Here is a 12,471-nt window from a genome sequence, read left to right as displayed (position 1 = left end):
GATACAGGATTGTGGGGCTTCAGCCTCAGTCCTATGTCCTGGGTTTTCTCAGTGGCATCTTGTCTGTGAATAGTTATCAGTTGTTCCTCTTATGGGGGGGGGGTGAAATCAGGAATGACTTCTATGTCACCATCTTGGTGACATCACTCTCAATAACAGTGTTTGGATTAAAATATTTATTCCCTATGTATGAGTAGCAATTAAAGATTCCAGTGATCTTCCATGTACAGTAGCTCATTCAGTCCTAGTGTTCCCTGGAAGTTTTCTTACTACATTCATATTATATAGAAATAAGTGACTCCCCAGGGTCCTACAAGTGAGACTATGGTATAACCCAGATTACAATTCAGTATTCTTGCTTTCCAGTTCCTGTGTCTTTTTACCACTCATACTTGTTCTAACAACCACCAGCTTTCCTCTATGACCTAGTTGATATCTCATTCTTCTCATGGGTTTGGAGAGAGGCTAATTTGAATCAAACCTCTCACATGGCCACATATTAATACTTATAAGAGGAGGTGGTCATCTGCCCAAGGTTGAGATTATTCTGCACCAGTCATCATGGCTCTTTCAAGGGTATAGTAGTATGGTTTGTGACCTAAGACCAAAGTATATAGAACAAATTCCCAGATGAGACACCACTAACTTGAGCCACCAGCCTTGGGTATAATTTTCCACTGATCTTAACCTGGTAGAGGCCTGCTAGTGCCATAGAAGCCTGGAAAAGTTTGTAGCTCATCATAGAAGATAAGCACAGCATGAATGTGGCTTGAGGAAATTAATTTCAGAGTCAGTATTAGCTATTCCTCACATCAGCACAGAGGGAGTTTGGTGATGAATGAGATTGGATTTCACTGGATGATACTATTTCTACTAGGAGCTCTCTAGCTTTCCACTTTGCCAATAAACATTTGTTAAGCTTTCCTAGTTCTCCTCCCATGAAGAGGCAGGGAGGGCACTGGTATTATTATAGGCTAGATCTCTTTTTCAGAAAGGAGACCCAGCTTAAAGTGTATAGAGATCTGAGAGCCCTTGCCCAACATGACACTAGTAGGCACAAAACTCCATCTGCTAGAATGCAGAGTCCTAAGCCCCAGCCTGGTGCAGCTTGCAGGGTTGTCCTGAGACCATGACAAAATTTAGTGGTCTGCAGTGGAACCTAGCAGTATTATTAATATTCTCCTTCATGGACTTCTGTTCATTTCATTTGAAACTTTAATGATGTGAGAAAAGGTCTGTAGGCTTTGGAATAGTGTGAGTAAAAGTGCTTGTTGTATAGCAAGGCTGGAGAGTGGCTGTAAGCATGAGAGACTCTAAGATTCTGGGTCTGTAAGAAGTTGGCCTGGAATGGAGCCATCAACTCTAGGCACCAGCAAGTGGCTTTCCCCAAAGCAGCTCACATGTACTGCTATCATCTTTCAATGTTTATAGAAGCCAACCATCTGTCATAGGCCAGTAAGATGATGGTCTGTAGTCAGGTTCTCAGGTAGATAATAGGTTATGCCCCCCACATCACATTCTAGGTCCAGAGCCACTATACTCACCATCCATTCTAATGAGTAGAATGCCTAGACAGGACAAATAAATTTAGCCATATATCTCATTATGGTCTTTTGCATTTCTGGGCCTTTGTGCAACTGTCTTGCATGCTCTTCTTTTCTTTGCCTGGCAAATTATAAATCATCCTTTAAAGCTCAGCTAAGAAATGTCCACAATAGCCAAACTGTGGAAGGAGCCTCGGTGTCCATCAGAAGACGAACGGATAATGAAGATGTGGTCTATGTATACAATGGAATATTAGCCATTAGAAATGACAAATACCCACCATTTGCTTCGACGTGGATGGAACTGGAGGGTATTATGCTGAGTGAAATAAGTCAATCGGAGAAGGACAAACATTATATGGTCTCATTCATTTGGGGAATATAAAAATTAGTGAAAGGGAATAAAGGGGAAAGGAGAAAAAATGAGTGGGAAATATCAGAAAGCGAGACAGAACGTGAGAGACTCCTAACTCTGGGAAACGAACAAGGGGTGGTGGAAAGGGAGGTGGGTGGGGGGTGGGGGTGACTAGGTGATGGGCACTGAGGGGGGCACTTGATGGGATGAGCACTGGGTGTTATGCTATATGTTGGCAAATTGAACTCCAATGGGAAAAAAAGCTCAACTAAATAGTTATTTAATTCAATAAGTTATTTGCTTAATTTGGACTGTGGTTTTAGTTCCACATGGTGGTGTGCGGGGGCATCTCCTCTTTATACGGCTTAGTCTAGTGGGAGATTGCAATAGTAACTGTTGGGATACTGAGAGCAATACAGAATGGAGTGGGAGCAAGCACATGGCTATTCGATGGAGGGCAAGGCATGAGAGACATGAGCTTTCAAGTACAAACTGAGGAATAAGTAGGAGTCAATGAGGTCAAGGCAGGAAGGGAAGAAACATTCCAGACTGAGAAAACACTCTGCATAAAGGCCCTGAGACATATTAATACTTGATGTGCTGTTGATATGGCTGATGCGTTATGAGTGAGGCAGGCATTATGGTAACAGGAGGCTAAGCAAGAGTTTTAAAGGGTATTAAATAGACAAGTAACATGATCTGGTTTATAGTTTAAAAGGCTAGCCGTGTTGTGATCCAGGTGGGATCATGATGAAGGCTTGGACTGGGGTGCTGGTAATGGAAGTGGGGCAGAGGTGGTCCAATATGATATTTAAATTAGAGGCTGAGTGCACAAGATTGTTAGATGTGATTAATGTGGGGATGAGAGAGAGGTGTCAGGAATTCCTTCTATGTTTTTAGGCTTGAGCATCTGGGCAAATGCTGCTGCTTTTGTTAAAGATGAAGTAATAATGACCAAGGGAAGGATTATGTGGGTTGAGGAGTCAATAGTTTTTCTTTGAACATACTAAATTTGATGTGAATGAGCTAGACTAGAGATGTTGATTTGCTAATCAACAATATAAAGGGGGTGTGACAGTTTTTATACATGTCTACAGGTTTTTTGGCATTCCTATTAATAGGTGAGGTCTGTGCCCTTCCTCTTGAATCTGGGCTAGCCTTAATAATTCTGTTGTAACCAACAAAACACAGTTACTTCCCAGGTTAGGACAGTAAAACCCAGACAGCCTCCAACTGTTTCTCTCAGAACACTGTTCTCCATGAGGCTTCTTCTAGAGATAGTACCTCTCAGAATCCAGTGTCCATGCTGTGAGAAACCATAAGGAAAGGCCATGTATGGATGCTCCAGTCAATAATCAAAGTTGAAACTTTCCTTCAACCATCACAGCCTGGCTGCCAGACATATGAATTAAGGACACTACCTCCTACCTGGTTTGGCACCCAGAACCTCCCTTATCTTCTTGGATTAGAACCCGGCCTTTGCCCTGATGGACAGGACTGGAGATGAGCAACTATTATGCCTCTATCTTACCACAAAATCCCCTGCCACATGGAACTTTAAAGAATATTCTTCATCACCAGATGTTCCTGTCAATTAAGTCACTTCTGCTTATTTAAGTCTTCCTTTCTGAGGTCCTGGGCATTGTGGAGCAGAGAGACAAGCCATCTCTGATGTGCCCTGTCCACATTCCTGACCCGTAGAAATAGTAACAGTTGCTGTTTTATGATATTAAATTTGGGGGTAGTTTGTCACATAACAAAAGATAATTGAAATATGTAGTCACTGAAGCTATCAAGACAGGTAAGATCATTCAGTACAAATGTATAAAGTGACAAGAGAAGAGGAAAAACACTTTAGGAAAGCCCAGGCTTTAAGAGATGAGAGAAGTTGAATAGGAAAATCATGACCAAAAAAAAAAAAGGTAACAGGGGAAAAAGTAGGGGTTATCAGGAGACTGTGATGTCATACAAACCAAAAAATGAAGTAATTGTCAACAGTGTCAAGTGCTGCTGATAGGTCAAGTGAGAAAACTGAAAAAATGCCTTTAGGTTTTAGTTAACCAGGGCAGTGGTGACTCAGCAGGAGTAGCTTTATTGAAAGGAAATAATAGAAATAGAATTCTTTTAGAAGAGAGGAGCAGGGATGAAGAACAAAGGAAAGACTGGTCTTGGAAGGGAGGCCAGCTTTTGCCTATGACAAAAGGGAAGGGAGTGATAATATGTGAAGATACCACAATTTCTGTTGATTTCTTCACAAGAAGTTTAGAGTTCCTTCTGATGGTTTCTGTTCTCCCCAAAGCTGAACCTTTAGAGGGGAAAACAAAAGGAGAGGTGTTTATTTCCTAGCATGTGCTCTTAGCTTACCTGGAGGACCTCTGCCTGATGCCAGCACCCCCTTAATCTTCTCAAGGTAGGATCCAGCTTTTCTCATGATAGGACCAGAGCTGAACTACTAAAAATCCTATATGTCATTATAAGACCCTGCCACATCAAGATCAGGCCAAGGACATGATGTGGGACTTGGAGAGGTCATTATTAGACCTGAGTTTGGCCCCTGCATTCCTCCATTTAGCTATGTTGTTGTCTTGGTGTTTAACCAAATTCTTTTGAAGCTGCTAATACATACGAGTTGTGTGACAGGCAACCAAAGGATGGGGTTTGTGTTCCTGAGGTGGGCTGATGTGGGGGCCCCAGGATATGGTGACATGCAGAGGTAGAGTGAGCTACTAGGGTGGCTGCTAGAAAGAAAGCATACTCTCTTGACTTGGCTCTAATCAGAACTCCATTTTACTAATTTGGAAACTAACTCTGAGCCCAATCTGTGATGGGGTTGAGCCCTGGCTAAAATCCAGGTGTTCATTCTTCCCAGTGTTTTCCTCATGATATCAAATTGTTGGAGGTCCAGAAGCAAGGCAAAAAAGATCCAGGTTGCTCTCTGATGGAAAAGAGTAGTTAGGCCTGAGAGGGCAGCTTGCCCAGTCAACAAGGACAGACACCTTTAAACTTCACTCTAATGGATGGCCACAGGATTAACATTTCTAGGTAGAAGAGAGCCTGTATAATTCTTGTTGAGACTGAAGAAAGATCCCTGCCTCCAATTCTAGGACTCATTTGACAGAATTTCCCCTAATTGCATTCTTCCTTTCCTGTTTTCCTTCTTGTTCCATGTTCTGCTAGACTTGTTGGAAGAATTCAGAGTTCCAGAGGGCCTCCTTCCTAAGCTCAGACTGGGAAGCCCTCTGAAGGGTGTCATAACACAGATGCATCCTAGACAGGCCCATGAGCTATGCTTGAGGAAATCACCTGGCTCCTAGATGATGGGGGTAGGGTTGAACTGGTCAAGGAACTATGAGGTTGTTGCAGCAGCAGGGCATCCATTAGATGGCCACAGGGCTAGAACATGCAATGAGGGTCAGATTGGCCAAGTCTCTAATTTTATTTCAGACAAGAAAACTTTTTATGTGATTTGAAATGCTCTTAAAAAGAGATTACCCCCATCATCTAGGAGCCAGTTGATTTCCTCAAGCAGATATCATGAGATTATTTCCCAGGCTTTTCCTAACTCTGTAAGAAATAAGGGTCATCATCCATTTCCCAACACATGAATCAACCATGTGTCAACCAGATACCCACTCTGCCTAATATATATTGCCTAAGGGAACTATTACCTAAGAAAAATGGTAATCAAAGGGGAAGAGAAAGCCTTTAGAATTTCAATGAGAATAACTATTTCCTGGAAGTGGGTGAATTTAGTAGAGGAAACAATGCAAGTGTTTCCTTCTCTTTCTCATTAGGTAATGAGACCCTTGAGTCAATCAAAGCTATGTTTGCACATGGGTTCCATTTTGGATCACTGTAATAGGTCTCTTGTTCTGGAGATAACCCTTTTCCAGATAACACCTTTTCAGTGGTGTTAAGAAATATAAAGTAAGGGTGTCTTGAGAGTAGGGGTGAAAGACAAGAGTACTGCCTATCATAGGCAAAGAGTAACCAAAAAAGTTACCTTGGGGTGCCTTGGTGGCTCATTCAGTTGAGCATCCAACTATTGATTTTGGCTCAGGTCATGGCCTCAGGGTCATGGGATCAAGCCCTACATCCCAGGTCAGGCTCTGCACTCTGTAGAATCTGCTTGAGATTCTTTCCTTTTCCCTCTGCCCTCCCCACCCCACTCATGCACACTCTCTCAAATAAATAAATAAATAAATCTAAAATAAAAAAAAGTCCTTCAGTCTGAGTACAATTCAGAAGTTTAATAAACAGCCGCTAAACATTGCACCAAAGCATTTGGAAACACAATTTCTACAGAAAGGCAAAGGTCAGGCTTTCATTCTAAACTCCTTTAGACGATCATTAACAGCCCCACCCACCCCACCACCCCCCAACCCCACATATCCACAACACTACACTCATCTAGTCATGAATTTGCCTACAGACATACTCTTAGAAATAATGGGACTGGCATGCATTATCCCAGCAATGGCAAGGAAGCGGGGGATGGGGGAGAAGAATGGGTACAAAAGCAACCAGTGGCTAATGATAGATCCCTTAGGAGCTTTGCTTAGGGAGTGGACAGGGGGAGTCTGATTTTGGTGCCATCGTTGCTTTACTTTGAGCTTCTAGGTTACTCTAGACTAGTGGCTGGGACTGCCATCTTACACAGTATCATTCCATTGAGCCATGACTATTAGAAGTGGTCTCCTTGGACATATTATCACTTCTTTCTACAAATCTTTTTGGTGTCCAGCCAAACTGTATTCAGGAGTCAGCAGGACTGTTGAGGTTGTCCTGATTCAGAGGTCAAGTGGACCTGGCTTTTCAGTCCTGTCTTCATTTTGGTCTTTGGAAAGAGACCCATTATAGTTCTTTATTTCAGACACTTGTAAGGTGCCCAGGCAAGTCATTCAAACATTTGAGACTCAGTTTATCTACCTTATACAAATTTTTACAATTATACTACATTAAGAACAAATGAGATCAAATGGCCCCTAAATAATACATTAGCAAACTGGTAATAGTGATTCACTTGACTAAAAAATCAACTAGATTCCAATTCACCCCTCTAAGAATTGCCATCAACAGAGGATCAGAGTTCACTGACATAGTGAGAACAGAGTTCTTAGGCCTGGGATAGCATTTAAGGTTTAGAGGGCATGGAAGGAAGAATTTGACTTTTACTTTCCATTGGCCTTCTCTTTTGAACCAGACTTTAAGCTTTTACCACCCAGCTCAAATCTCTTGCCCCATCCAGTATTTGACTAGTTACTTTTGTAGGAAGATAACTTTCTGATCTAATTTAAAAAAAAAATATTGTGTAGGCATTTGATCTAGATCTTTTTGTTTCTGTTTGTCCCTTTTTAGTATAAATTACAAAAATACTTGATCCTTTTCCTGAAGAATTTGCAGGCAGTAATGAGTCCAAACTAAGCAGTGTCCAGCTGGCTACAAGGCCTAGGAGATGGGGGCGGTGGTGTCAAAGGGCTTTCCTGAAGGAGAGATATACCAAGAAAGATACTATTTTCCTGAGGGGCTGAACACGACAGAGCATCAGCCATCTTGGGGCCAGGCTGGTATAGTTGGTTCTATCTGTTTTGGCAATATATTATTGACAGTGGTGAGCCTCAACTGTCCCCACTAACCTCCAAGCCAATAAAGAGGCTGGGGCCAAGTTTAGAGGTTGGCACTGGCTCCTGCCTTTGCTATCAGTACCTTTTTGCCTACTGGGCAAAAGGAAATGGCAAGCCAGGACCACATGGGATAGCCTGTCTCCCAGGTGAGTCAGAATCATCTGATCTGGACCAGTCAATAATCCTCCTTGGTCTGGACCACTCAAATAGCCAAGGCTCCCACTATAGGTAGTAGAGTCTCCTATTCTTTCTGCAGTGGGCAGAGTGCAATAAAATACATGCAGTGCCCTCAGCTGGGGGAGACTGGCAGGCTAAGATGAGCAACTGAACAAATGGCAGTGTTTGGCTCTGATGAGGGTATACTCAGCAATGTCAGAGGGACAAGTAATTTTTGTTATTATTTTTTCATTGAGATTCATAAATATGAATTGAGAGTCACAACTTGATAGTTAAAAAGAAGAATCCTGAAACACAGAAAGGGGACCCCTGGGGTTTGGGTGCCTGGATGCTTCCTAAGGTATACAGTGCTCTGGTTGCTGCATCACCACTATCTAGTGTTTGCGGATCATGCCCTTGATAGCTGACTCCCGGTTGACATAGGTGGCCCAGTAGACCAGATTAAAAATGGCAAAAAGCACAGGAAAGATGATGCGGGAAATTTTGTCAACCTTGCTGACACTGTTGTAGGTCTTGGTCTCAGTCGGGATGTCCTGCACGTAGGTGGTCTTGGGTGAAGCAATAATTGTTGGGGTTGAGGAGGCACTGGGAGCAGCGCCCTTGGAGATGGTAGAGAACTCAGTGTCCTTGGCCAGATTGATGGGATAGGTGGTTCCCACGATGTTGAAGGTGGTGCTGGTTTTCTTTGTTGGGGCTGCTGGTGTTTTCTTCTAGGAGCCAGAAAACGTAGGGGAGAAGGGGGGACAAAACAAAAGCTAATTAATTCATTATACAGAGCACCTTTAGAGGCTGTAGGAAGGAGGAGCCATGAGGGAAGTTAAGAAACAGGGGCCAGGAAGCCAATAGCACTGAGTAGCCAGGTTTGTGTCTAAGGATAATTGAAGATGAGCTTGAAAACAGAAAACTTGTATCATCCTGGTTTACTAGCAATGTGGCTTTGGCCAATTCACTCCTCTTTGTGTTTTAGGCTCTTCATCTGTAAAATGAAAATCAAAATATTTGGCAGGGTTGTTGAGAGGATCATATGAAAGAATGGTGGTAAGAATCACTGGAAAACTGAAATGTTGGTCACATGTAGGGTCTTATATAATCACATGATTTGATCCTCACAGTAACCCTATCAAGTAGGTAGGTGAGATTACTCCTATTTGACAGATGATAAAACTTAGCCTCATACTGAGTAGCAGAGCCCACACTAGCAACCTGGGCTCCTGACTTTTATCCAGGCTGTACTGTGTTGCTTTCTATAGGTGCGAGGCACTTTTTGGTTACCCGAGAAATAACTCCAAAAGGCTTCAACCATCAAGTGGCACATCCCCTGTGAGGAAGAGAGCTATGTGAGTCTGAAAGTCATTTCATCTTAAAGACATAATAAATACCATGGCATGTTTACATGCATCATTACAACAGTATCTCACCCTTCATGCACTGTAAATGTGTTCAGCAACCTAGGAGGCACACCAGGGTTTTCCACTCATACATGGCTGCAGGCAGGAGCCAAGGCCTCCCCAGGGAGCTATGCAAATGTTTCCCTCTGACACAGCAAGCCCCTGGATGTTTCTGCTTTTGTTAAGAAACTCCCCTTTGTAAAACAAAAACAAAAACAAAAAACAACGGGAAACAAACATGCACACATGTGCTCATTTTTTCCCACATATATGATTTGTGTAAACAAGAAGAGGAAACAAAGCTCAGGTCTAGATCAGAACAGAGTGGCCGAGGTCATAGTCTATAGTTTTTGCTGCCTCCCTCTGCACTCTGGCCTTTTCTCCTTTTCATCTCTTTTTATTTTTAGGAAAAAGTGTGGATAGATGAGCTTCAGAAATGCCCAAGAATATCTGATAAAAAGTGACAACTACTTGCATTTTTATAATTGCATACACCTCATTTGTTTCCTTTCTCAATGTTACTTTGCCTTGAAGCATCTGTATTTTACTTTACTCTTCTGCTTATTACTTATATCCTTCCAGGGTTTCTCTGCCACCTTCTCCTCTGACCTCTTTCTCCTAATCTCTTTTTTCTTCTTTACATCAGAGTCCCCACCATTTTGATCTTTTATCCCTTTTTGACCATACTGCCATTTACCTTCCTGGTCCTAGTATAACCTTGCCAATTATTTACTGAATATCTACTTGGTCAAAACTATGCTAGGTATTAGGGTCTAAATGGGAAGGTTAAAAGATGAATCCATCTCAATTCCTGTTTTCCAGGAATTTACAGTCCAGTGGGGAAGAGGGCTGTAGGAACACATTAGTGCTATATAATATGATCAGTAGTTCTAACACGTATGGGAAAATACCTACAGATGTTGGAAAAGGTAGCTCAGAGAAGGCAATGAGGTTTGTGGGCTGGGTTACAGAAGATAAGCAGGAGCTTGTCAGATGAAGATGCAGCACAAGCCAAGGGCACTACTTGTTTGAGGAGATGACAAGAAGTCTGCTGTAGCTGGATCACAGTGGACATGGCAAAAGCCTTGTATGCTGTGTCCTTCTCTGCCTACCCATGCTGACTTTGGGGTTTTTAATCAGGGAGGGGGTGTGGGATAAATGAGAGAGTGTTGGTTTAAGTAAATGAACCATCTCACTAATAGGACTTTTATAAAGCAATACTGTTCTTTCTCTTTAAGAATTGCAGCCACATTGCTACAAGTAGAAGGGGGACAGAGCTCTAAGACTTCTAAGAGCCTTGTAAATGCCTTAAATACTACATGGGACTCATTTATAATTAGTAACTTCATTGTGTGAATAGAGGCCTGCTGCTAAATGCCTCTGTTATTAAATAGCACTTTACTTGTTTTCCTGCTTACTTATTAATTTGCTTACTAATCTCTGTTTTTGTGGATAGACAAAAATGAGAAAGGAAAGAAAAGAACCCCACTACCTTGACTTTGCTAGAAGCTTTCAAGTTATTTCATTTAGTCACCATATAAACTGGTTATGACCAAGTCTCTGAAACAATCATTCCAAACAGCAAACACTTTCTTTAGCTCTATAAGTACTTTGTGTTCTATAGGTGAAGAGAAGCAGCAGTTGATTTAATCTCAGATTTTTAAAGCAATAAAGGAAAATTACCTTTTAATTTCCCTTGCCAACATGGCACATTTTAGTCAACCATTCTAATTTTTACCTAAATTGTCAAAGAAGAAAATCAAAGCAAAAGCTGTAGAGTCAAGAAGACAGAAACAGAAGGCAGATATTAATGGTTAATATTTATCCATTTCTGTATCTAGTTTTCAATACTTTCCTATGCTCTGGAATTTGATAGATACAAACTAGACTTAATTTTGATCAAGTTGTGATTCTATTCCTTCCTTCCTAGCCAGTGCCTGACTTAGGCATGTGATAGATGTTTCCTGAATAAAAAGAAAACCCTTCTCCCATCGAAGATTCTCAATGTGATTTCCAGTTTGTTACTCCTTAGTCTTGACCTCTCCTATACAGAGAACATAACTTTATAGTTCAGCTGGAGTAATTCCCACACCACCAAACTGAAATTGACTCCAAATTCCCCCAAGCAGTATGGCTCTCAGGACACCTTTCCTTCTAGAAAGCCACTTCATGTGGATTTTGGGATGAGGCAATGAAAACTTTTGTGGACCAATGCATGTCCAACTCAAGGGTTTTCCTCAGATGGCACTCTTGTCTATTGTTCTAGAAGTGCTAATTACAGGGTTAGTTGGAGCTCTGAATGTACTTGATACTCAGCCAGGACCTCAGAGTATATGCAGATATGGCCCAGTACTTCTGAATCTATCCTTTAACAGACATCCAACTTTCCTGAACTCCAGTTTTCATAAGTGGAGCAAAGTAATGGCATATATGCTATGAGGGATTCAAAGACATATCAGAGAAGTGACAAAAATAGTCCAGGATCAGATGGCTTCATGGGTAAATTCTATTAAACATTTAATAAAAGAGAGAACACTTTGAAATTCATTTTATGAGGCCAGCATTAACCTTGATATCACAACCAAAGACACCACACACACACACACACACACACACACACTACAGCCCAAATCCCTGGTGAACATACATGCCAAAACCCCCAACAAAATATTATGGAATCAAATTCAACAATAAATTAAAAGGATTAATACCATGATCAAGTGAGATTTATTCCACTGATGCAAAGATGGTTCAAAATCCACAAATCAATGAATGTGATATACCACAACAACAAAAAAAGGATAAAGATCATATGATTATCTCAGAAGCAGAAAAAAAGCATATGACAAAATTCAGCATCCATTTATGATTAAAACTCTCAAAAAATGGAGGATAAAAGTGTACCTCAACATAATAAAAACCATATATGGCAAGCCCACAGTTTACATACTCAAAGGTGAAAAGCTGAAAGCTTTTTATCTAAGATCAGGAACAAGACAAAGATGTCCACTCCCATCATATTTTATTCAACATAGTATTACAGGTCTTAGCCACAGCAAAAAAGAAATAAAAGTCATTCCAATTACAAAAGAAATAAAACTGCTCTTATTTGTAGATGACATGATACTATATATAGAAAACCTTAAAGACTCCACTAAAAAAAAAAACTACTAGAACTAATAAATTCAGGAAGGTTGCAGGATACAAAATTAACATGCAGAAATCACTTGCATTTCTCTACACTTCTAATGAGCTAACAGAGAAATTAAGAAAACGCCATATGATTTCACTCATGTAGAGTTTAAGAAACTAAACAGATGAACATAGGGGAAAGAAAGGAAACATAAAATAAGATAAAAACAGAGAGGGAGGCAAACCATAAG

General features: G+C 41.1%; 1 protein-coding gene across 2 annotated transcripts in view; it reads right to left on the bottom strand.

The window, feature by feature from the left end:
• Positions 1-6,128: 6,128 nt before the first annotated feature.
• The window catches only part of GABRA3 (gamma-aminobutyric acid type A receptor subunit alpha3), a 314,861-nt gene continuing 308,518 nt past the window's right edge, over positions 6,129-12,471 (bottom strand). For both annotated transcript variants that reach the window (XM_072818120.1, XM_072818119.1), the window contains exon 10: positions 6,129-8,410. In XM_072818120.1, coding sequence (XP_072674221.1) covers positions 8,075-8,410 — 336 coding nt within the window. In that variant the 3' untranslated portion in view covers positions 6,129-8,074. The remainder of the gene's footprint in view (positions 8,411-12,471) is intronic.

The sequence above is a fragment of the Canis lupus genome, chromosome X, assembly GCF_048164855.1.
Source record: "Canis lupus baileyi chromosome X, mCanLup2.hap1, whole genome shotgun sequence".
NCBI classification, from domain to species: Eukaryota; Metazoa; Chordata; class Mammalia; order Carnivora; family Canidae; genus Canis; species Canis lupus.
The sequence above is the reverse complement of the archived record's forward strand: the minus strand, read 5'-3'. Positions and strand labels throughout refer to the sequence as shown.